Genomic DNA, 25,050 nt, shown 5'->3' on the forward strand with positions numbered 1-25,050 from the left:
AAAATCGTGAAAATATCGGTGTGCAATTGATTTTCGTGCATCAGGTGGGGGCGTGCATCAGGTGATCAACTACGGTATGGTTATGCTCTTCTACCACAATGTCAAGCTCCATGATGAACTCAATTGGTTGCAACTATTCATTTTGTCATTTCATAACCTTCCGTGCATTTAGGAACTCTCGAAATCAAGTGACAATGTAATAACATCTGTTACTCCTTAATCAATTATTTTCTTTATGCTTTCCCTCAACTGGGCGGAGGTCGACATTTCCTCCCCTTCGACCTCGACTTCAACGTCTATCTTTCTAAGATGAGGAAGTTCTAATTCCAACTACACCTGATATGGCACAGCGTGGACTTCAACAATTGAAAAATTCTAAGCAGTATGAAATCCCTTCCCAAGTCATGATATCAATAATGGAGAGCGAATGCGGTAACTCGAAAGTGGCAGGGAAAGTGTTGCTGTGATGTATTCCATAGATTAACTCCAGCAGGACCACACTATACAAGTTCAAGCTTATCATCGTGCAACATATGAAAATCCCCTGTTCCGTTTCGGCTCTTAATAAAACCTCTATAACCATTCATTGGTTGTGCGTGAGGCCCTAATTGTGCGAACCTAAACCCGGACCCGAACCCCGAGCCGGAACGAGGATGTGGAGAGTGATCAACGGGCTGCAGAAGCCTAGATATTATAGTGGAAATTTTCTAGAAAATTAAAATCTAACTTCAAAATCCAGAATACTAAGGGCGTATTACCAAGTCCGTAGGACGGTATTCGGCAGAGCTTTGGTTTTACTTGAGAATTCGCGTCACACCATTTAGTAGCATTGATGGATTTTTGCGGCTGCCTATCTTTTCTATTTGATAGAAATTTTCGAATCCAATGAGCCTCATGAGTGATAGAAATAGACCTTCAATCCTTTGGCATGGTCGTGACTCGTGAAATTGCTTTGATAGCTCTTCACAGACTGTTCTGTTATTTCGCTTCTCCAAGAAAACTTCCACAAGTCGTTTCGTCTCAAATCAACCCTGGCAATCATTTCCATCATGTCAGGCACAGCCTATTACGTATACGCGCCCGATAAAATCCTCGCAATTATCGGCGTGGGGGCTTACTGCACGCTGACAGCCATCCACATATTCCGAGTTGCATCAACAAAAGCATGGGACGGAAGCTTCATGGCTTTAGGCAGATATTTTGAGTCTTTATGAAACATCTGGTCGACATACTTTACATTCGGTGTCTAACAACCGCCCAATAGTTCTAGGGATGGGCGCGGCGCACGCATCATGTCCTCACACGATATCCACGATAAAGGGCCCTGGGCCGCACAGAAGGTCCTTCTCCTTTGGGGACCGAACATGCTCATGTTCACGGTTCATCTGAGCCACGCAGAATTCGTCAAAGCGCTGCACACCGAGAAGCATGTATTTGTGCGGCCTCGAATCGCAAGACCTCTCTACTTTGCGCTGAGCACCGTTCTCTTTCTCATGGTGTTTTCCATCGTCATGCTAGTGGCCACCTCCGACGAGAGCAAGAAAACCCTATACAAGACGCTGGTTAATGCCAGTCTCATCACCCAGCTCATCTTCTGGCTTCTGACATTCGTCGAAAACGTCTGGCTGAACTTCCGTCTGCGGCGGCACCCGACCACCGAAAGTCTCGAGATGATACCCAATTGGAAGCGCTGGAATTAGCTCTTCATGCTGGCGATCTCGATTCTCGCAATTGGGCATAATGCCATCCAGATGCAGCTGCTCGGGGAGGCCAAGGGCTTTATGGCTAGTGCAGAGTGGGCCGCTTATGCGTTTGATATCTATCAGTGTGCGGTGATGTTGCTGGGATGGGGGATTTGGCATCTGCCTGGGAGGTGCAAGTCTGTCGTGGCCAGGCAGAAGAAACACTGGGACGCTATCCAGGATGAGGCGGCTTATCATCTTACGGACTCGAGGAATGTGGAACGTGAGGATACTAGATACAGGCCGTGAGGAGCCTGGATGAAGGATTAGTTTACATGGCTTTGTGCTTTTCTGCTATGTGTTTTATCAAATAAATTATCTTGCATTAAAACTAGGGTTTTGTATCCACAATCCTGTGCCCTGGAAACTGGTCCCACCTCGCAGGTCGGTTCAGGTTCGGGTTCGGATCAAATTTTCTGGTAGAAGGGCTTAGCAGTACTAGTAGTATAGTGGGTCTATATTGTTATGGTGTGATTTTTAGCATTAAATGGAGCGATAAAGGGCGATCGCCGATCCTTGGGTTCGGGTTCAGGTTCTGATTGATATCGCTTAAGGTTTGTTTCGTCCCAATCCTGGCCCTGATTACAGATTTTTAGGCTCCCGAGAATCTAATATGGTAATGCAGAAGAGGGTATAATTGAAACGCATCTAGTTAGACCCTTATTTTATTTGTTACCTGATTATAGCCTCGTTCTAATTATAAGATAACATTCGATTAGTGTACCTTGGCTGTCAAGTCTAGATTCTTATTCCCAGCGTCGATTGACATGCAGAGATTGTTTAAACTTTCCTAAATAGTATTAAATCTCGATGCCTCGCAGGAACCGAATACGAGACTTCAGGGTCTTGGTATAGGTATTATTCTCTATATTTGGATTGAAAATTCTGCCAGTCAAGATGTATACAGAAACTAGGTGAAAGATATTATATAAATCACCTCGAATAACCTCGAAAAGATAGTTTCAGACCCCGTCGATGTATCCTAACTCCACTATCAAATTATACTACACCTAACATTCACAATGGGACTCCTTGAAACCCGCTGGAAACTCCCCCTCCACTGCTTCCAAATCCTCCTAGTCGTGATAGTAATTGGATTTACGATCCTGCGGATGTTCATGAAGAACCAACCCCGGACGCGTGCAACAACAATGGGCCTCGGCATGGTACGCTACATTAACACCCCCAAAGCACAGATAACCAGCATACTAAATACAAAACCAACTACCCCAGGGTGCCAAATCACTAGTCATAATAGCTTACCAACTCTTAACCGAATACGTCGACAGGCTGCGCAAATGGGCCAGTTTCAAAGCCTACACTATTCTCAATGCTCTGGAGATTGTCTTCTGGGCCGCGGTCGTGTTCCTGAACATCCAAGTGAATGTGAAAGCATGCGTGTCTCCGGGGTGCGAGATGGGGTGGACTGTGATGGTTATTGCTCTTCTTATTAGGTACGTTTATTGGCTGTGTGTATGCCTCTGGTGGTCGATATTAACGGCTGAATTCATAGTGGACTCGCGGTTTATGCTACTATCCTGTCGTTGAATGAGTGGCGGGAGTCAAAGGGACCAAGTCCTGCATCTTATAAAATGACTGCGGGCAGTCGGAGTGATAGTCATGTATGAGTTGTTCTTAGTTATAGGGAAAGGTATGGGCCCGCATTTGATTATTGTATGTGTGTTACGTATATTGGATAGATAGGTCAGATAGAATTGTGATTGATTCCTTATTCTAGTTTGTACTTTTACTGCATAATTCCGAGGTCTAGCCCCCGTCCATGGATCCATTATCGCCAAAGAGCATAAATATTTAGTCTTCCTGTCAACCACCGTTCAGGCCAAGATGGTTGCTGAGAGTGGAAACAACACGTCTAGCAGCAGCAGCTCGTATTCGGCACTTTGATCTGATTGGGATGGACGTACTTTTATAGCGTGGGCAGAATAGAATAAAGTCTTGACGGTGGCTGTGATAAGATGTGTTGATGTAGGATGGATACTTTATAAACAGAACTCAACTTTGGATATCACCGCCAGAGAACAAACAAAATAAACAAGAACATAAACCAAAAAAATATTGGATCATGAAGGTTTCGTATTGCCTAGTAATTTGTATGCAGAATCGAAACTCAATGAAGGTCTTTACCTGAATCAGGGCCTCGAGGTACTTGAAGATCGTGAAGGCACCCCGTTTTGCAAAGTCTTCAGAAGATTCAAACACTGGCTACTAGAGGTGAAGGAGGCCCCTGCAGTATTCAACACGATTCAAGATCGACAGCAAATTGCAATTCAAACGCCTCAAGAAAATGAGAAAGCCTCTACCGGCAAGATTAAACGCCGCAGTGAAATGCAACGCATCTCAACGGCTTCAGCAGAGCGTTGATTGCTAAACACCGGCGCCAGAATCCCCGCGCAGAAGCAGCTACTGCTCGAGTCCAGAATCACCTTGTTCCCGCAGAACTAGGTGAGCCATTCTGCGGGGCCGTCGTCCCGCGCGCGAGGGCGACCGCACGTATGGACGCAGATGAGCCACGAGAAGAGGATCACCGCGGTGCCGTGCTCCTCGACCAGGCGGCTGATGTTCGGAGCGACCATCTGTATAGCTGCGATATGGTGGGTTTGAGCCTCCGCCAGACACTGCTGTCTGCGCTCTGGCTCATACCGTCGGGATAGATGCAAGGCGGCGACGGCGAGGATTGCATGCATGACGAAAGGGCACGAGAAGCCCACGTACGGAGCATAGTCGCGCCACATTGTGGATATTTCTGGGCGGGCAGACAGCGTCTGCGAAGTTTCTGTTGTCCATAAATGCAGCAGTTCCAGGGAGAAGAGAAGGAGAGGCTGAGAAGTTACGCTCCTCAGGGGTGATGGGCTACTACTGGGCGTGCTGGAGGCCGGGGCTGTGGCTGGAGCTGGGGTTGCTTCCTCCACTGCTGGGTATGTGCACGTCATTTCGATGCCGTGGACCTGGCATTTTCTACAGCCGGGTTTTCGTTCGTCGCACTTGACGATGGTGGGTGGTGTGCTTAGCTGGGGTGGAGGTGGACTTAGGGCTGGGTGGGAGCGAACCTTGACCTTGCGTCTTTTGCATTGTAGACTGTTGTGAAATGCACAGGGGAAGGAGGGCAGAATGACACTGTATCGGCTATACGCACGTAGCCTACTAAGGAGCGAATGCCTTTTGAATGATAGAGCTCTTAATTCTCTTGCATAATGATTCTCTTCTTCTCTATCTCTAATGGATAAAGGGGTAAGTTCCTCAGGGGTTCGAGTGTGCGGGCCAAGCCGCTAGTTCACGTAATCCCATGGATTCGTATCAGAATCCGAACCCGAGGGCCTTCGAGTGGCGATCACTCCAGTCGATAATGTGGTTTCTCGGGTTCGGATTCGGGTTCGGATAGGTATCCAAGCTTAGACTGCCAAGAACTGGACCATCCTTATTTTAGTTCTTGAATGAGAAGGTGGGACTTCAAACGTGGCCAGCGGTTCCTGCAGATTAGGTGCTGCCTGAAAATTGGCTCAGGGGAAGTGGAGAACTATTAATATTAATAGTTATTACCTTCAAACGGTTTTGTCAAGCTGCCAATCCCTCAAGTGCGACATGTTATCCTCCTTTTCTCTCATCTGGCTGTTCCAGGGCTTTTCTCCTGGGCCTGCCTGATATTGAAATACACAAAACCCGCACCTAGTCAAATGCTGATAGCTACCTTTTATCATGTTTAAAAGGTATACACATCTCAATCAAACATCCCATGGTAATTGCTTACAATACTATCCATCCAGTGAAGCCAAAGCGGGAAATCCGAAACAAAATGCCACTGTATACAAACCCAACTCCCTCTGGACAAAGTCCTTCATGATCACGGCTGTCGTCCAAAACTGCTTCACAGTAGGTATTGAAAGGTACCAGCTGAAGCCAAGCACTCTCGTCGCGCCCATCTGACCCGAGCAGTTTCATGATCATGGACTTTGAGAAAAACCTGGAAGGGCTTTCCGACAATGAAGTCGCCTTTAAACCGATTCGAACATCCCTGGGTCTCTACACCTTCGGCCTACTGTACGAGCTCCTGTTAGTGTGGGATGGTTTACGACACCAGAACGCAATCCAGCTGATTGGGCTGTGTATATGCAATGTCGGCCTTGCGATGTACGGAGTGGTTCAAGTTAAGGAAATCATGATTGCTGTCGGCGTTATGAACGAGAACTCCAACACCCACGACGACCTCTGGGGGAAATACAAAGTCCACATCATCCTGGTGCCGGCGATGATGGCCTTCGGGTCGATCATCATGTGTGTCCTGACATGGAAACTGCACTCGGAATTCTCCTGGGCGTTCTTCAAAAATGTCAGCGCGGACCTAGGAATGAAGCGTCGATTCATAACATACCAGGTCTACATCGCGCTCTTGAAATTCGACTTCTTCTTCATCAACGGATGCCTTATGCTCGTCCTTCTGAGAATCATCTCCGAGGATTGGAGCCTCGAATCAATCATCAGCATGGCGTTCATTCCTCTGTCAATGATCACACTCTATCTGGCGGCGCTGTTCACCAGACGCGAGAAGACCATCGGAATGGTGATTATCATTGTACGCAGCACCTTCCCTACTATTACTGACCAGCTAATCAATACCAACTAGATCATCCTCTCCATCAACATGGCCTGTTTCGTCACTCTCCTCTGGTGGATGAATACCATGAACGGTTCAGCAGACTACGGCTCCACGAAGCTATCCCTCACGCTGCTCATCGCGATTACATTGAGTCTGATCATGATGACCATCATTACTGGTATCATGTGTATGCGGAATTTCCACAAAGGCTTGAAAGCGCAGATTGCTTCGAGGAAGTCAATGTTGAAATCGAAACACGGTGACGCGGATAATGGCATGCCCTTGTCGGATATGGAGACCCGATTTGATATTGATGACGGCGATTATAAAGCTGGGGTGCGAGTTCAGCCCAGGGAGATTATTTGAGGTTGCTCTGGAGGATGAAATATCTGCGAGCAAACATCTGGGTATGCATTGACGTTGATAATGATATCACATACAATTTTTTAGTAAGTTGTCTTATTTTCATTTGTTAGCCCTTGCATTGATTAGCTGGAGTAGGTTATCAGACGAGAGCTACATATTACATCCACGCGAGCATTGAGTCTATTATCGATCGTTATAAATTTGGCACTCCACCTCGCTGACCACATAAATGAAACTTCAACCACACCTTATCTCAATTTTCACCAACATACCACAGTCAATAACATTGGCGCACACAGGCATGATCACTCGAGTTCACATAGAAAAACATGCCATTCTTTGAGACTCCTTTCGAGGCGCTCGTTCACGGTTGAGGAACCAGCGGGAACAATTCCCCTAGCTTCAAGCAAAATTCCGCGACTGGAGGGGAATGAACTGTCTCAGCCCACAGAGCAGATTATAAGCAGGAGAAATCATAATCGCCCCGTTATTATCAAGATAGGTGATCCCATCGAAATATACCACATCTTTCCATTTTCCCTTGGAGAAAAATCCAATAGTGACCGCTATAAGTTTTAATCCCTTCTGACGCTTTTCTAGTCCCCTGACATCATAAAAAAGTGACAAGAACAAGTTTTCAGCGCCAAGGGCGCAGCGGCGCTTCAAACCCTCGTATACCTTTTCAACATTTTGACGAGCTCTGGGGTATGGCAGTGACATATGGCTGATTCTCAGGGAGTACGCAGACATGGAAACTAGTGCACGAGATATCTACTCTACCCGGAAGACGATGAGGAGCATTACTCATATGTACATACCCACCGTGACCATATACCATGAGAGAACATTAAACAATGAACAAACAATCCCTACCTCTTCTCCCCCTGCTCCTTACTCTCACGCGCATCTACACCAGTATCCCCCTCTACCTGTCTCACCCCCTCACACCCATCCAAAACTCTCATCCCCGGCGGCCCCGTAAAGCTCTTCCTCCCCGTCAAAACCCACGTCACTCCAGCAATCAACGCAATCACCCCGACCGCCGCAGAAGTATAATTCATAGAATCATGTGTCACCGGATACGACGTCGGAAAATTAAACGTAATCGCCGCGAAGAGCAAAAACAACAGACCGAGAACATTCAATGCGATGGACACGGAGGTCGGAAGCGCAAAAGGTCCTTTCATCGCCGGATTATGTGACGTGAAGTAGCCCATGAGACGGGATGAGAGTGCAATAGCGTAAGAGACGTAGAAGCCCTCGGTCGAAATAGCAATGACTGTCTCGAACCCCGTCGTGGTTCCGAAGTCGATAGCGTCTAGGGCTAACTGCACGACTAGGGTAAGAAGGACCGCATTGACAGGGACTTGCCGCTTGGGATCGACTTTAGCCAGGATAGATGAGAATGGTAACCCGTTATCACGGGCAAAGGCATAGACTGACCGCGATCCCTCGGCGAGAAGATTGTTCCCCGCGACGAGAACAATCACGGCGATCATGCTGGACAGGAAACAAGTTCCTACTTTACTGCCTGTGGAGTCGTAGAAGATCTGGATGACTGGGACACCGGTGGACGTGTTTGCTGTGGTGTCGATGTCACCGATACAGAAGCAGAGGGTTAATAAGAATGCGAAGCCGGTGACGGCGCCGAGGACCACGGACAGGATGATTGCTTTGGGAGCTTCCTTCGACGCGGACTTCATCTCCTCGGTCATGTGTGACGGGGCGTCGTAGCAACACATTCCGAAACAGGCTTGAAGTATGCCGACGATGGCAGCCATCGAGGACCCCCAGCCTGTGAAGTTCTGGAAGTCATGGAAGACAAATGACGCGGGCTGCTTGTTGTCGTTCGTAGCGAGGAGGGTGATCATCGTGATCAAGAACGAACCGACGTTCCAGATGAGGATGAATCGAGCGATTCGGTTTAGGAGATGAGGTCCCCAGATATTAACCGAGGCTGAGATAAAAGCGACACAGTAGGCGACGAGTACGGTCTGCCATCGTTGGATCTCGAACTCGGGGAACACAAGATTGGCCATGCCGAGGATGAAATTGGCGCCGATGGAGTTGTTGGTTGCTCCCATTGCGAGGATGCCTATAGGATGTTTTTATTAGACCGATGTTATCGATTCTATGATGCGGTAGACAAACCGATAAGCATAAACCATCCGCTGATGTAGGACAATCCCCTGGCTATCCGTGGAGGCGCAAGTGCCGCAACCCACGAATACTGTCCTCCCGCGACAGGATACATACTGCACATTTCGGCCATGGGGATAGCAACGGCGAGGGTAAGGAAACAGACGGCGATGAAACTGAACACCATGACAGGAGGGCCGCCAGATTTGACGCCGACGATAAAGACACCACTCAAAGCGGTCCATCTACGGATGTTAGCCGACACACATTCAAGGTAGACAGTAACAGTAACTCACGATGTGACGACACTAAAGCTGAATCCAATCATGCCGAGCAACCCAAAGGTTCGTTTCAATTCTTGCTCGTATCCCAGTTGCTCGACGAGAGCATCCTCCCGTGTCGAAGGGGCCAACACCTTCGCTTTCGCATCGTTCTCTGCCATAGTGACAATTAACCGGAATCTGGTCCTCCAAGCCGGCGAACTCAACTTATTCCTAGGACAAGCACAGTGAAATTCGTATTTAAAGCAGCAAACCCTCTACGTGGGTCTATCCCTTCCCCGGGAAATGACCGCAGGGTCGCGATAGTAGATAGTAGAAGCCGAGGGCGATAAGGAGGGATGATGTAGATGCTTACCCGATAGAGAAACTCGGGGCGACGGGTGGAGCTCGTTTTGCGGGGGAACAAATCGGAAGCCGGACGGGGCTTAGAGTTGGTCCCATTTGTTTGTCTGATAAAAGACTAAGTTGCGTTATTCAGACTTGGAGTAGGAGATTGACGTGGGTGATAGCTTGATAAGAAGGCTGACAGGGCGTGGGGAATCGGCATGGGATAATCTTGTTAGCTAATAGATTGTGAAAATGGGACTGGCAGCCTACGGTGGTTCGGAAATTGGCAGGAAACGTATGTAGAATCCCTATTACCATAGTCACTAGCGTATATCGTGTCAAAGGCGTGTATTGTTTATGACCAGCCTGAGATACGGTCTCCGTCGTCTATCTTGTATATCACGCAGAAACAGGAGTAGCAACCATCAAAGCCAGCAACGAATTAACCACTTCAGCAGCCGCCAACGTCGTAGTCTCGCCAGCGGTGTCATAAATCGGCGCGACCTCAACCACATCACCTCCGATAACAGGAAGCCCACGCAAACCGTCAAGAATAGAAAGAAGCTCGCGGCTGGTGAATCCGCCGGGTTCCGCCGTGCCGGTTCCTAATAGGGTCAGCCCAGCCCCGCCATATCGCCACACACAATGAACAAGACAAGACCAGACTTACCTGGTGCAAAAGCCGGATCCAACACGTCGATATCAACAGAAATGTAAACCCGACTATTCCTGACACGAGACTTGATTTGTTCGATCACGCCGTTAATGCCGATTCGGTCGAGGTCTCGTGCTTTGATCATGTCAAACCCACAACGGATGTCATTGCGGATGTCCGTTTTCCCAGCGTTGACGGGGGCTCGGAGTCCAACGTGAATTGAAGAGTTTCGGATCAACCCCTGGAGATATCAGCAAGGTACACTCTGGCGACAAGGGTAGACACACCTCCTCGTGGGCTATATGCAGGAACGTGCCATGGTTGACGCCACTGGGCCAGATTAGAATTGTAATAACAGGGATGGGCACTGTACAGTAGTACTCACGCATAGTGAGATATTCCACCACCTATCCACATTAGCTCAGTGAATTACAAAAAATAGACTTGAAAAACCTACCCAGTACCTCCGGATCCCAAGTATCTACGACATTAGCCACACCCAAGCACGGTAGAACGGAACATCCAACATACCTATATGACTATCGAAATGAATCACCGACACAGGCCCCCAATTGTCATAGGTGGATCTCAACGCCGAAAGAGTCGTCGTGTGATCACCACCCAGCGTGATGATACGAGGGACGCGTCCCATTTGAGTAGTGTTGGCAGAACGGGAAGACACAACCTATCTGCGTTAGACTCGCAGATACTACTGACATAGACAAAGAAATACATACCTTGTGAGCCAGGTCCAGCTGCTTCAGTGCGACGGTATTATCGAGCCACGTGAGCGGTGCATCTCCGCAATCGACTAGTTTCGCCCAGCTGTCCTCGTAGATGTTTTCGCCCGTGTAGATACTCCAGCCACCGAGTCGACGAGAGCCAAGACGGATTCCTCCGGGACCAAACCGGGCCCCGGGACGAAAAGTGACGGCCTGTAGCAGGTCAATCTCAATTCCAATCAACGAGCGTTAGAGCCGAGGCGGCATACCGTATCGAACGGAGCTCCCATTATAGCAATGTCATAAGGCTGTTTGCTAGACTCCTCGTCCAGAAAGCAGTTGACATACGGAAGGTGCGCAAAGGTCGTCAACCCCGAGAACTGGCTTTTGGAGGTGATATCGATCGTGTCATGATGTCCCAGAGGCAATTGACCGGAGGAGTGGACGGCGGCCACCGGAGGGAAGACGACCTCTCTAGCGGACGATAAGGATGATAAGGCGATCAGGGCGAATGTGAACATCTTGGACCCAATTCAATTCAATTCAATGGCACGTTCCAATCGAATTCAGTGGCGACCCGGAAGACCCGGACGGAGCGAATATATACTCCTCCGGAAGTTCAAGTACACTAACCGAGAAGGCAGTCAACAACAAGGCGTGGAGATGACGGAATTGCGGGTCGACCTACCCTCTTTGACTTTGACTGGAAGTCTTGCCTCTTTCGGGGCCCGTACCCCACTTGGCATTTTTCTCTCCTTCGGCGCCGATCTCTCCCCTGGTATCAATCTCACTCTATCTACAGAGTACGCAGCCATCATGGTACGAGAACCCGGATTGATAACGGATGACTCCTACTGATGCCAGTTCTAGCCTCACGCTGACTCCTCCTACTTCGGGGGGCCTAACGCCTCCAAAACCGACATCTATCAACAAGTCATTGACCAGAGTACGGGACTGATCTACGGTCAAAGAAACTGGGTAAATATACCTTCTCCTTCGAATGTCTCTTGATCTAGAAGCTAATATTCTCAAACAGGTCAGGTAAATCTCCTCCCTCCCCTCTTTCCACCCCACGAGCGCGACGCAACGCGACGCATCGCATCGCAACATAATCTAACCAACCCCACCAAACCAGCAACTTCTCCAACGTCGCCTCCCTCCTCTGGCACGCCTACGCCTCTCTCCCCGCCCCCTCCTCCTCCGTAAACTGGGCCGGGTTCTACATCCGCCAAGACAAGTTCCCCGTCCTCGGCGCCTCGACCGCCGAGCGCACCGCAAAGACCGACGTCCTCGTCCTAGGCCCCTTCCAAGGCCGACCGGCGTGTCAGGAGATCCGCTTCGGACGAGGCGTGTGCGGTACGGCGGCGCAGAAGAAAGAGACGGTGGTGGTGCCCGACGTGTTAGAGTTCCCGGGTCATATTGCGTGCGACGCGAGTAGTCGGAGCGAGATCGTGGTGCCGATTTTGAGCGGTGGAGAGGTATGTTCCATCTTGATCCCCGTCCTTTACCTTGCCACATTTGGCGCCTGTGTTGGGTGACTAGTTATTAATGCGGTTTCGGGTTATTTAGACTGTCGCGATCATCGATATCGACTGTGCCGAACCGAACGGGTTCGATGACGTGGATCGGAAGTTCCTCGAGCAGTTGGCTGCCTTGTTGGCCGAGGGGTGTGATTGGTGATATAAACCGGTAGTATTGCGTCGGGTACCTACCTGAACAGGGTAGAGATGACCTATGGCAGGATTCGGGGTTTATAGGGTAAAGTAAGACGTACATAATGAAGGTAACGAATATTGATAGAACAGCATCCAGTGGCGAAGGCACAGTTCCCATATCCTTGCAGATGCTGCAGGCATGTAGAAATTGGCGTTTCACAGCATCTCAGGAACTGGGCGCAGGTGTAACATAAGTACGTATATACCAGTACATACCTATCGGGGATTGCTTCCTGCCGAAAAAGGAGGTTGTGCCGTCTGAGAATGACAGCGGACCAAAACCAAGATGTGGGCACACGGACGTAGGGAAGATAGTAGAAGATGAACGAGAATGAGTCAACTGCTTGAGATGGTTGTTCCGGAAAAGAATCTCTTCCCGGTTGTTGCATGAGATGTACTTGGCATATTGCAACCTGAGGCACTGAAACTTCCACAGAGTGCCACATTGTGCGAAAGCATGCTGTGGACAACCTCGGGGCTGGAGCAATAGTCGTACGCATTGCATCACCGTCCGCCCGGTTACATAATTTGACTTCTGTACCACACTGTGAAAACCAGCAGAAAAATCTGTCTTCATCGCAGGAAATATTGGAGACAATCCAAGGATAGGGGGGGGGGGGGAATGGAATTAAATGAAAACCCGAGCGATGGCCTCGTCAGCAGACGACCCCACGAAATACAATAGATTGAATTAAATGAAACTCGCTAAGCAAGCAAGGCTCGCAACATAGACGGGACCACGAAACCAAATGAAAAACCAAGTCTAAGAACGCTAGTAAGAAACAAAAAGAGTGAAACAAGGGATATCCCCAGCCCTGTATCTGTATCTGTATGATGATATCCTTTCCAAATCCAAACCGGATGAATAATAAACCATAAACAAATAAAAAAACACGAGTCCAAGCGCCAAGCCAGCGGTGTACCTAGTATATATGCTCTGAGTAAGGGATCGGCACAAGCACGAGAGTAATAGGCCTGTGTATATGTAGTGCAGGGTGTAGTAATATGAGAGGGTGTATGGTGATATGAAGTGGCTACATGCTAAGCATGCTCATCTGGCGCTTCATCGGGCTGATGGATCCCGCGTCGCCGTCTTCGCTAGGACCGAAGCCACTGTCTGTGCCGGCCAGACCGGCATCCGTGTCGATGTCCCATTCTTCTTCTTCGTTTTCTTCGTCGATGGCGTCCACGCCCGCTTCGGAGCCACGTTGCCAGCTTTTTTGCACGGCGCCACGCATGTTCCAACGGAGAGCACGCTGGACGCTCTGAAACCACTCGCCGCTACCGGACACGACGGTGGGGAAGGGATATTGACTAGCTTCGACGGTAACGTAGTCTCCTTGGCGCAGCTCGACGCGACCCTTGCCGTCAAAAGAGCAGTAGGCGGTCGAGCGGGATCCGGCAGGGACGGCAATGCGTAGTAGGAGAGAATCTGAGAGGACCATGGGGCGGAAGGATAAGGTGTGCGGGCAGATAGGGGTGAGGAGAATGCCGGGAATAGAAGGGTGGATGAGCGATCCTCCGGCGGACAGTGAATAAGCGGTAGACCCTAAGTCCGTTAGTTGCGCCCTCAGAAACGGAAGATAAGCTTACCAGTTGGTGTGGAGAAGATACAGCCGTCGGCTTGAACGACAGTGAGAAGATCGTTATCCGCGTAGAGTTCCAGATTGGATACATATGGCGAGGGACCTCGATCCATGACCAGTTCATTCAGCACCTCAAACTGCTCTCCTTCCTCGACAGCGTCGGCATCCGCACCTTTGCTGCGGTCCTTGCGGAAGACGGTACACGTGAACCGCATCCGTAGATTAACCCGCATGCCGATCTCCCCCATGACCGCATTCAAGTGGTCCTTGTAGTTTTCGAATTCGAAGTTCGTCAGAAACCCAAGACTCCCGAGAGAGAAGCACAGGATAGGCGGAACAACACGCTGGAAGAGCCACGAGGTGAAGAGCACCGTTCCGTCGCCGCCCAGCGTCAGCACGAGATCAAACATCTCCGGCGACGTCCAGCATAGATCGGGAGTCCAGTAGTTGAGCATCTTCTCGAACCGAGGCTCCTTCGCCGTCAATCCCGGCGCATCGAATCGCTTGGATCTCCGCAGCTTCGCATCCACATATACATTGACACCCAGATCGCTTCCGTACCGCGGCGTCGACAGCAGCCATTCCGTCAACTCACGCGTCAGATGTACGAGACTGTTATCCCGCGCCTTCGTCACGATCATGACATTCTTCACAGCGCGTTTGATGGGTCGCCGTTGCAACTGTTTCGAGACCTCTCGGACACCCGTGGCAGTCTGAACCAAGCGCGAATGGGACAGCCATTCGTCATCTGCGATCTCCTCCAGCACTTTCTGGATATTCACCGCATCGTCGAACCGCTGATGAAAGAAGCACGGCGACTGCATGACCAACCGGGCCGTCGACGGCATGCGATCCAGATATGTACCCAATTGCAGGCTGGAGAGGGCTGCCGACAACTTCTGCGACGGAGGATTGCTGCAGCGACGCTCCGCTTCATCCGACGGAGTCGAAGCGGCCGTGCTAGGATGCTGAAGCCCCAGAGAGGCCGCCAGCGGCATCGGGGAATTGTTATTGGTGTTGTTTTGTTGCTGGGCCCCCGACGGTCGAGACGCGAGGGCTTTCATGATAGTTTGACGGGGAATTGAGTCGCTAGACAAGGCGTTTCGATGATGACTAGCCAGCGCGGCAGCACGAAGAGGCAGGAAAGGCGACGAGGGTAACGAGAGACCGACAGCGTCCTCGTGGGTGAGCTCAGTATTCCGGGTGGTGGAGACGGAGGAAGCCGAATGTCCGGAGGTGGGATCACTGGCGCGCGGTGCGTTCGATGTCTGCGACGGATCTATGTCGCCGACATAGTCACGGAGGCGTAATTTACCGACGGAGGAAGTATTTGCTGTGGTCGCACGGCGGAAATTGGATGGCGGGGCAGGAATTTGAGACGTTGAAGATGACGACGGAGCAGTGACTCCCGTGGGGTTGCAGCGAGGGTTCTCAGAGGACTTGGGGGCGTTCACGGAGCCATGACTCGAAGCAGGGGAAGCCATGGACGGGGGTGAGGAGATAAAAGGGGAGAGGCGCAGAGTAGGATGGTGCGACTACTCTGGCAGTTGATTTATTTGGAAGGGTGACAGCAGGAGGGAGAGAATTGATGGAAAGGTGAGAACGGGGCCGCAACGCTCTCGGATGTAACGGGATTTGGCAGCGAAAGGATCCAGGGATCATTGGTTCCGCAACGGGAGATGACAGCAGCAGTCTGGGAAAGTCTGGGAAAGTCTGGGAAAAAGTGTTCGATAGGCTTCCACGGCCTTGGTCAGACGGAGTTTGTCAGCTCATGCTGTAAAAAGGAGACTCCGCACGCAAACTCGGTAGAAACTAGAAACTAGAAAGGAAACTAGGAGGTCCCTTTAGCCCCGGAGGACTGTTCATGGAGGGTGGCATTTATTTATTTATAATCCGAAATCTCCCTCGGTCTGACTCCGTCGAGGGGGTTGATCGTCATAGTCTCATACACGCACACCAACCCAGCGCATTCTTCACATCGAAGGGGAATCGGCGATGCAAGGGGAGTTCGTCCCATTTCCCGGCCTGACTAAACCCACCTATCACCTCTTAGTGACGAGTTAGTTAAATATGGGGCAGACTGCCTTGCGGAGTCGTGACGGAGATTACAGTTGGTGTGGATGGCTCTCATTTCCCTTCTGGATTCGGCATATCACAGCAAGCATATGTGGCTGGCCTGGCTAGGTTAGATTGGCTAGCGTTCCCTAAATAGTTTTGTATCTCATACGGAGTACATGCTCTGCCCTCTCGCGTCAGATCCATCCCATCGACCTCCGGATCGCTGCTCACTCGCATGGATCCCCATTCCTTCGTACGCAGCCCCTCCTATCGTATCGTTCCTCCTTTCGTAAAAAAGGTTGTAAGTCTGCGGCCGCCAATGATCCCATCCCCGTGCGCACTTCCATGAAGGAGGGTAGCCAGCCTAGCAGACTGAGACCGCAGCCCCTACGCTAAGAGGGCATTCGACTTGGACGCAGACCCGAATCGAGCTAGTTCGGATTGCCAGCTGAATGAAAAAGAAAACAAAAAGTACGGAGTACCAATGTGGGCGACCGGTGCATTGGACCGTTCGGCGGGCGGCCCGGTCGCTATCAGTTGGGATTCCGGTGTTTGTAATGGTGTCTGTTTCCCCCCACAATCCCTCAAGCCGCATCGATTTTCCAGGCATAGTCTTCGTGAAGTTTGTCCTCCACAGCCTCCCGCACAGTCCCCTCCAACGGTTGGCCGTCCGCATCCTCCGCCATCGCTATGTCCCCGTCGGAGCTGCTCGTCAAGGTCCCCTGACAGATGGTCAGGGCGCGTTCGCGCACCCTCTCCCACGTTCCAAAGTCAAATGAGCCTTGGCTTTCGTTGAGCAACAGATGGCCCTTGGAGGAGAAAGCGAGCACGTGGAGGGAGGTGGCCGACTGAGCGTCCTTGGGCGACGGCTCCCGAATGAGTTTCCCCGACGAATCAACTCCCAGCACGGTCGCAGAGTAAGTCATGGACAATGGCACAGCGGCGGACAATAGTGCAAGGAGGGAGGTTTGGAGGAGAGCAGGCAGAAGAGTAAGATACTGCGGATAAGATCCTGGTTAGCGCAATCACCCATGCAGCGAAAAAGGGAGAAACTCACAGAGTCTCCTCTGCTGACGCTTTCACCACCAACGATCGCCAATGTGACCACCACTCCTCGTCTAGCGTATGACTTTTCTCTTCCCAGGATCAATCGTCCAAGCATGGTTTTGATGATTCCCTCGACGTATCGCTCACCCACACCTCCAGGCGCAGTACCGGGCTTGACGAAGACTTCCACGGTCGCTTCCTCGGGCTTAAGAGCATCCCGACGGCCTGGCAGCTCGATCGGAGCATTCACCGAGCCCAAGATATTCGATCCGGTCGACGGACATTTGTAGGAGGCCGAGCCGTCGGCGCGCGTGAGGGGGGTCAGGGACGATATCGGACCGACCATGATGGATAATCAGGAGCTTTGATCGAAGGGATAGATGGCAATGAGTCCGAAAGAGTGACTAGAAAACAATCGAAGTTGAGTCCAGTGGTGGATATGAAGAGGGAATCGTGACAAAATCGGCTTCTGGTTGCGCTGCTTTTTTGGGCGGATTTCGGTCGCTGCGCTGATTGGTCACGGGGTCGCCGCCTTTCCTCTTCGTCTTCCTCGCCAACATCATAACTGATCACTACGGACTAATTCTTATTCCATTTTCCAACATAACCAATAGGATAGTTCATGCTACAAAATTTGAGCGATGGAATCTCCAGCCACCAGTAGTATCATGGGATTCCTCACTAGATCCAACGAGCCTGCTACGGACGCACCTCACGTGACGAGAAGGAGGCAGTAAGGACTTCAAGATTGAATCACTCGGATCCTCCAAAGGTTATTTCCGGTTCTTCAGAAGCTATTATTGCGGCTTCGTTGCGTTCCTGAGGATTCTTATTCTGGGAATATCTTGAATATCTTGAATATCTCTCTTTCGATTGTATCGAGGGTTCATTTAGTACGCACTGCGCAAGATATATATTCTACAGGACTACACCATTGTAGCCCCGCCGCTTACTCAAAAGGGTAGTTTTTGTAGGCGTTCTGCAGGACCGAATGCACTGCAGTGGTCAAAAACGATTAAATAAATGAACAGAGGGATGCCTTGAGCAATACTGAATTAATCGATTGATTGGTGTACACGGAATAGGAAGAATGGACGTTCCAGGCTGACAGACCGCTTTCTGGGTGGCCGAGCGGCAGAACGGATCGAGCTCCGCCAAACCTCAATTGCAGGGAGTTGCTTCAACGCGTTCTCCACCATGTTGAATCGGCTGCTACAGCCGCAAAATCGACGATAACTCAAATTTAAACATACCACTAGATAGCCAGTAATATTGTGCCTATTCCTCTGAATTATTTCATATTGATTCGGTATTTTGACTCGTGCAGACACGTTCAAATGCTAGAACCCATACAAAATCCGTTATTCTCTGATCGGACCACACCCAAAATGTCAGAAAAAATATCCGGTTTTTTAGAGTTTTGGTCACATGACACTCCCTGACATTTTGCCTCAGGCATCAAATTGCCTAGCCGTCGCATCTCTCGGTCTCTCCACCAGGAAGAGACGATGAATGAAAACATCCCGATAGTCTTTGGCATCTCACACCCATTATTGCTGCCTAGAGCTCCGCGTGCCATGTCTGTCCTGTCAGCATTTGGTTCCGCACACTTCCAGAACCTCCTCCTACTGGGATATGTGCATCTCTGACTGGCATCAACTCACGTGGCCAAGCGGACCAGAGGTCTAGTCTCTCGCCACGTCCGTGATGAGCAAGCCTCCCCTCATTGACCTTCTGTGGTTTAGATGGACTATCCTTCGTGAGCTGTCTCCGTTTTCACCTCCCCAGACTGGCGACCGGCCAATCCCAGCATCTTCCAAGCCATTAGCGGCCCGGCTTCCAAGGACGCCCGCGAGTCATCCTCTTTGGACGCGAATCATCCAGTCCGACCATGAATCGGGGCAAGATAAAGATCCTGGCTGTTCCAATAATACCCAGTGCTGAGAAGAATGCAAGCATGGCAACCCCTCACGATGGTCCCCCTCGCTTGTTCTGGTCGTCCTATAAGTAGCGTTCGAAAAAAAAAAAAGAAAGAAAGGAAATCTACCAAAGAAAGTTTGAGGGCTTCGACATTCTCGTATTCCTGGGCCTTTATCCTCTCCATCTTGTGCATACCGGGATTCCTGGACATCGACCTCTCTCACTTTATCCTCCATCTATACTTGAATGGGCATTGAAACTTCCCCCCTGGATGTCGAGGAGTCGACGGAACCTCCTATATGTTCTTTACCACAAGAACACCCACCGCGTATCGATGTAGAAAGCAAGCAGGGTCTTGAGAAGATTGACAACCCGCAAAGCCTGTCGGTGTCAAATGATACTCAACGTCCTGCCATAGACCCGGGCCAACCCATTTCCGAAACCCCCTTGGATTACCCTCACACCGTTGATCCTTCTCAGTTAGCAGAGTCTCTCAAAGTTCCGCTTCGGTACGCCTCCTTCTAGTTCTTTAGTCACCGCTTGCTGACTTGAAAGTCATGGTCTGTCAAATACCGAGTCGGCGGCCCGTCTCCAGAGAGATGGGCCGAACAGGGTCCGAGAAATGCATGGAGTGTCGGTCTGGAAGATACTTCTAAGACAGGTCGCCAACAGTTTAACCTTAGTATGTTCTGCTGATAATTCGACCCGTTGGAAGTACCTGATAAACTTCCCAACATCAACCGCCGTGCACCGGATGGTTCGTTAGCCTGTTGACAAGAACGCGTAGGTTCTCGTCATTACTATGGCAATATCTTTTGGGATTGATGACTATATCGAAGGCGGCGTGATAACGACTGTCATCCTTCTCAACATTGCTGTTGGGTGGGTTCTCCTCCTTCCTAGATGAGCAGGTGCTGATGGATTCCAGCTTCGTGCAAGACTATCGAGCCGAGAAGACCATCATGTCGTTGCATCGACTATCTGCACCAATATGCAAAGTCCTCCGAGATGGCCATGTAGTCTCTGTAAAGGCCGAGTCGCTCGTCGTGGGAGATATTGTCCACCTCGCTGTCGGAGATATCGTCCCTGCCGACCTGAGACTCATCGATGGGATGAATGTCTCCATGGACGAAGCTTTGCTGACCGGCGAATCGTTACCGGTTGCAAAGACTCCGCATATCGTCATGACCTCACGAGACATGCCAATCGGGGACCGCACCAACATGGCCTATTCAGGGTGTAGTACAACCCAAGGTCGGGCCACCGGGATTGTGATCGCCACCGGGATGAGGACCGAAGTGGGCAAGATCGCGCAGCTTCTCCAAGAGACGTCTACCCAAACCAATACCAACCTCTTCATGCGAGGCTTTTATCGGACTAAAAACACAATCAAAAATATCTTGGGACTAGTTGGCACACCCCTACAGGTGAAATTAAGCAAGTTCGCTCTGCTGCTCTTTGCCCTAGCAATTTTGCTTGCCATTATAGTGTTTTCAGTCAACAAATGGGACATCGAAGGCGAGGTGCTGATTTACGGAATCTGCGTCGCCGTCGCCGTGGTCCCTGAATCACTGATTGCGGTCCTTACAATCACCGTGGCAGTTGGGACCAAAGCAATGGCCAAAAGCAATGTCATTGTGCGAAAGCTCCAATGTCTGGAAGCTGTTGGAGGTGTGACCAACATCTGCTCAGACAAGACTGGAACCCTGACGCAAGGATCGATGATTGCAGCAGCGGCTTGGATTCCCCAGGCCGGCAATCTAACCGTTCACCAGACTACAAATCCGATCGATCCTTCCAGCGGGTCGGTTCAACTCGACGATGTTGACTGGAATCCAAAGAGCCTGCAGGAGAATCATACACTGCGGACATTTCTCACTGCAATTGCCTTGTGCAATCTGTCGGTGGTAGAAAAGGCAGTACCGTCAGATGTCCCAGGGAAAGAACCCGTTCAGTCGCAAAATGAATGGACCGCCGTCGGCGAGCCTACCGAGATTGCGCTGCACGTCCTCGCAATGCGTTTTGGCATGGGAAAACCAGCTGTATTGCAGGAGCGCGACATTGCCCTACATACTGAATACCCTTTCGACTCGTCAATCAAACGCATGACAGTGGTCTATAAAAACCCAACAGCCCAGGTCCATGAAGTCTATACGAAAGGCGCGCCTGAGACAATTATCCCCAGGCTCCGTTTGAGTGAGCAACAGAAAACGTTTATGCAGGAGACTGCGGACCGAATGGCCGGAGAAGGTCTTCGTGTACTATGCGTGGCTTACAAAATGACGCCGATCGATGATGATACACTGGTATCCCCGCGCGCCAGCGCCGAGTCCGGGCTCACTCTCGGTGGCTTGGTTGGGCTTTACGATCCTCCTCGTGTCGAAACGGCCGCGGCTGTTCGGCGATGCCAGATGGCTGGCATCACTGTCCACATGCTGACTGGCGACCACATCCGCACGGCAACGGCGATTGCCTCCGAAGTAGGCATACTGGACCCATTCGTCAATGCGAAGTCTACCCGGCTTGTCATGGCGGCCGAGGAGTTTGACCGATTGACTGACGCCGAAATTGACGCGATTGAAAAGCTGCCTCTCGTGGTTGCGCGCTGCAGCCCGACCACAAAAGTTCGAATGGTTGAGGCCATGCACCGACGACAGGCCTTTTGTGTCATGACAGGCGACGGGGTCAATGATTCGCCCGCTCTGAAACGGGCGGACGTGGGCATTGCCATGGGGAAGAATGGCAGCGACGTCGCTAAAGAGGCCGCTGATATGGTACTGACGGACGACAACTTCTCGTCCATCGTTAGAGCTGTAGAGGAGGGAAGAAGATTGTTTTCCAACATTCAAAAGGTATTTCTGTTCTCCAGTTCACATGTGTCCTGCTAACCTTTTCAGTTTCTCATGCATCTTCTGATCTCCAACATCGCCCAAGTCATTCTGCTTCTGGTTGCACTGGCTTTCAAAGATGCAGAGGACAACTCGATCTTTCCCATTTCTCCCATTGAGATTCTTTGGGTTAACCTTATCACGTCCTCATTCCTAGCCCTGGGACTTGGTCTCGAGGAGGCCAGGACCGATTCTATGTATCAGCCGCCTCACGATCTAAAGGTGGGCGTGTTTACCCGGGAGCTGATCACCGACAAAATGATCTATGGCACCTTCATGGGCTGTCTCTGCCTCGTATCGTTTGTCTGTGTGATCTACGCCGAAGGATCTGGGACCGCAGATATGGGCCATGACTGCAACGAGGGATGGAACAGCAGCTGCGACGTGGTATTCCGGGCACGCGCCACGACCTACGCGACCTTGACCTTTCTCTTATTAGTGACAGCCTTCGAAGTCAAGCATTTCTCTCGGTCTCTGTTCAATCTTGACCCGGACAAATTCCCCGGCCGACTCTCTGTCTTTCACTCCATCTGGCGCAACCGGTTTCTGTTCTGGGCGGTCATCGCAGGCTTCGTGATCACGTTTCCGGTAATTTACCTTCCGGAGGTGAATAGGATTGTTTTCAAGCACCACGGTATAGACTGGGAATGGGGCATTGTCTTTGGATGCACGGTTGTGTACTTGGGGTTGGTCGAGAGCTGGAAGGCGATGAAACGAGCAATGGGCATCGGCAGTGGGAAGAATGTACAGCTGACGATGGGAGATGCCGAGATGAGGGCTGGTCTTGCGTCACCGTTTACCATGAGCGCGAATGCCAGTGTGGATGCGAGCGTGGAGGTGAAGTAAGGGTCTAGACTCGGGAGTTATGGGGGGATTATTAGATGAAGCTATGCTCAACCATAGCTAACCAGCCAGGAGGTGACGGTGTTCAACACACTTTTTATTGTTTCTATCGTGCAACTGACCCTATCCAATCATTATGACATTCTCCATTTTACTTACACATCCAATTTAAATGACCGCTCTGCAACCAGCGTAATCTCCCGCTCCAAGTATGACGGGATTGATAAGCGCCACCAAACGCAAACTGTCTGACCTGCAGCTGCGGTGGGGCCAGCCTTCCTTTGTCGATAACCTCATCATCCCCTCTTCTCTGTTTTTCTATCTCATCCATCAATTGCTCCATCTTTTCACACGGTATCCATCAATCAAGATGAAGATCCTCTGCCTCCATGGGCAAGGCACCAGCGGCGCCATCTTCAAGTCGCAATTATGTATGTCCCCGCGTATCCCCACTCCCGTCAGATAAACAAATCGCCGATCAAAGTCCCCCGTCCATCACTTCTCCATCACAATTCCCCTCCCTCCTGATAATAAATAACCCTAACTCCCTAATAGCAGGAATCTCCAAACGCTTGACCTCCCATCTCCCCGTCCCCGTTGAATTCGACTACCTCGACGGTCCATACCCCTCGCCCCCCGCGCCGGGCGTAGACCTCTTCTACCCTCCTCCATACTTTACGTTCTGGCGCGAAAACACGACCCCAGCGGTACGAGAGACAGTCGCATGGTTGAACGGCATCATCGCAGAACGGGGCCCCTATGATGCTGTCATGATGTTTAGCCAGGGCGGTGCGTTGGGTGCTAGTCTATTGCTTTTGCAGGAATGGGAGAGTCGGAATCAGCACCAGGACCAGAATCAGGAGGAGAACCAGAACAACAACAACAACAACAACAACAACACATCAAGCAAAGAACAAAAACAAACCCAGGGCACCAAGGCGCCGCCCCCCTTCAACGCCGCAATCTTCATCTGCGGCGGTCCTCCTCTGCAAATCCTCTCCGAAGAAGTCGGCTATGCGCTCCCGGAATCGATCTTCACCCGCGACAAGGCCACCCGAGCCAAACTCGCCGAAGTGGCCAACAAAGACTCGCTCCTGGCGCTGGGATCCTCACGATGGAACAATAAGGCAGCCGGGGGCGGAAGCGCCGATGAAGAAGAAAAGGTACGTCAGGAGATCGCATCGTACGGGGACGTGCGGATCCAGATCCCTACGGTGCATGTGTATGGGGACAAGGATCCGCGGTATGAAGCGAGCGTGCAGTTGTCGGGCCTGTGTGAGGAGGGGAGGAGACGTACGTACAATCATAATGGTGGACATGAGATACCGCGGTTAGAGGCTGTGACGGCGAAGGTGACTGAGATGACGATTTGGGCGCTGAGGGAGGGTGGTGTGATTGATTGATTGAGTTGGGCTGGACTAGATTTGGACCTGTGTATGACAGGCTATGGTCCGGAAATAAAGCCCACATGGTGGGCAGGAATCAATATAGGGCAAGAAGTCGAGATGATGAGATGAGATGATGGAATCAGAATTCAACATAGACTACCTACCACTCACAGAGTACTACCTGCCACATACTACCTATATAATAGTCAACCTCACCTCAACCCAGCATACTCCCCAAGAACAATTACGAAAAACATCATCTAATAGTTTACATCATCCACCTCTCAATCCGGCCAAACACATAACCTAGAACCTAACAATCCATCCAAACAAGATATGCACACCAATCCACACCTGCCAGATCATTCCACGCTAATCTATATACCGACGATCCCCTGCACGATGACATTGTCCGTTCTAATCAGATGGTCAAGCGGATAGCGAGAGATCGGCGAGATGACATCACCCATCGTATATTAAACATTTCAACGGTTAACCGTGCCCCGCGGTGGAAGTATAGGTATCGTTCGATCGCGTATAAATATCCCTGGGATAACCTGTCCTGGTTGATATTCTCATCTTGAATAACTCATTACATCTTTCCATCTTTACATTCAGTGTTCGGATTCCGAAGACACAGTTCATACAAAAAACAATATCCCATATCAACAACAATAAACAAAAGCTAAAATGTCCGCAGCAGAAGACTGGCTCAAGAAGCTCGTAGGAAAGAAGTTCGTCGAGAGCGAGACTGACAGTAT

The 25,050-nt window shown here is 50.6% G+C and overlaps 8 protein-coding genes across 8 annotated transcripts; 4 read left to right on the forward strand and 4 right to left on the reverse strand.

Annotated features, from left to right (window-relative positions):
• Positions 1–1,292: 1,292 nt before the first annotated feature.
• Positions 1,293–1,700, forward strand: KD926_011570 (uncharacterized protein; the record flags this gene model as incomplete). Its single annotated transcript, XM_053103866.1, has 1 exon — positions 1,293–1,700. One exon carries the CDS (start codon positions 1,293–1,295, stop codon positions 1,698–1,700), a length of 408 nt encoding a protein of 135 aa, XP_052952762.1.
• A 1,064-nt stretch (positions 1,701–2,764) lies between these two features.
• On the forward strand, positions 2,765–6,720 carry KD926_011571 (uncharacterized protein; the record flags this gene model as incomplete). Its single annotated transcript, XM_053103867.1, has 8 exons — positions 2,765–2,908; positions 2,976–3,196; positions 3,256–3,364; positions 4,145–4,338; positions 4,604–4,678; positions 5,525–5,644; positions 5,694–6,330; positions 6,382–6,720. 8 exons carry the CDS (start codon positions 2,765–2,767, stop codon positions 6,718–6,720), a joined length of 1,839 nt encoding a protein of 612 aa, XP_052952763.1.
• An 869-nt stretch (positions 6,721–7,589) lies between these two features.
• On the reverse strand, positions 7,590–9,581 carry KD926_011572 (putative GABA permease; the record flags this gene model as incomplete). Its single annotated transcript, XM_053103868.1, has 4 exons — positions 7,590–8,815; positions 8,872–9,104; positions 9,156–9,353; positions 9,496–9,581. The coding sequence occupies 4 exons, from the start codon at positions 9,579–9,581 to the stop codon at positions 7,590–7,592; spliced, it is 1,743 nt and encodes a 580-aa protein (XP_052952764.1).
• A 285-nt stretch (positions 9,582–9,866) lies between these two features.
• On the reverse strand, positions 9,867–11,365 carry KD926_011573 (agmatinase; the record flags this gene model as incomplete). Its single annotated transcript, XM_053103869.1, has 8 exons — positions 9,867–10,072; positions 10,138–10,363; positions 10,410–10,452; positions 10,508–10,529; positions 10,580–10,603; positions 10,654–10,807; positions 10,860–11,057; positions 11,114–11,365. The coding sequence occupies 8 exons, from the start codon at positions 11,363–11,365 to the stop codon at positions 9,867–9,869; spliced, it is 1,125 nt and encodes a 374-aa protein (XP_052952765.1).
• A 479-nt stretch (positions 11,366–11,844) lies between these two features.
• On the forward strand, positions 11,845–12,524 carry KD926_011574 (GAF domain-containing protein; the record flags this gene model as incomplete). Its single annotated transcript, XM_053103870.1, has 3 exons — positions 11,845–11,885; positions 11,980–12,322; positions 12,414–12,524. The coding sequence occupies 3 exons, from the start codon at positions 11,845–11,847 to the stop codon at positions 12,522–12,524; spliced, it is 495 nt and encodes a 164-aa protein (XP_052952766.1).
• A 1,069-nt stretch (positions 12,525–13,593) lies between these two features.
• On the reverse strand, positions 13,594–15,629 carry KD926_011575 (putative NAD+ kinase Utr1; the record flags this gene model as incomplete). The annotated part of the gene is made up of 2 exons (XM_053103871.1): positions 13,594–14,108; positions 14,153–15,629. 2 exons carry the CDS (start codon positions 15,627–15,629, stop codon positions 13,594–13,596), a joined length of 1,992 nt encoding a protein of 663 aa, XP_052952767.1.
• A 1,158-nt stretch (positions 15,630–16,787) lies between these two features.
• Positions 16,788–17,596, reverse strand: KD926_011576 (putative exosome complex subunit Rrp46; the record flags this gene model as incomplete). The annotated part of the gene is made up of 2 exons (XM_053103873.1): positions 16,788–17,201; positions 17,261–17,596. The coding sequence occupies 2 exons, from the start codon at positions 17,594–17,596 to the stop codon at positions 16,788–16,790; spliced, it is 750 nt and encodes a 249-aa protein (XP_052952768.1).
• Positions 17,597–19,416: 1,820 nt separating this feature from the next.
• Positions 19,417–24,304, forward strand: KD926_011577 (putative potassium/sodium P-type ATPase; the record flags this gene model as incomplete). Its single annotated transcript, XM_053103874.1, has 8 exons — positions 19,417–19,679; positions 19,726–19,852; positions 19,958–20,052; positions 20,099–22,022; positions 22,068–22,900; positions 22,970–23,093; positions 23,161–23,332; positions 23,457–24,304. 8 exons carry the CDS (start codon positions 19,417–19,419, stop codon positions 24,302–24,304), a joined length of 4,386 nt encoding a protein of 1,461 aa, XP_052952769.1.
• Positions 24,305–25,050: the final 746 nt, after the last annotated feature.

The sequence above is a fragment of the Aspergillus affinis genome, assembly GCF_023601865.1.
Source record: "Aspergillus affinis strain CMG 70 chromosome Unknown NODE_99_length_137546_cov_86_507649, whole genome shotgun sequence".
Taxonomy (NCBI): Eukaryota; Fungi; Ascomycota; class Eurotiomycetes; order Eurotiales; family Aspergillaceae; genus Aspergillus; species Aspergillus affinis.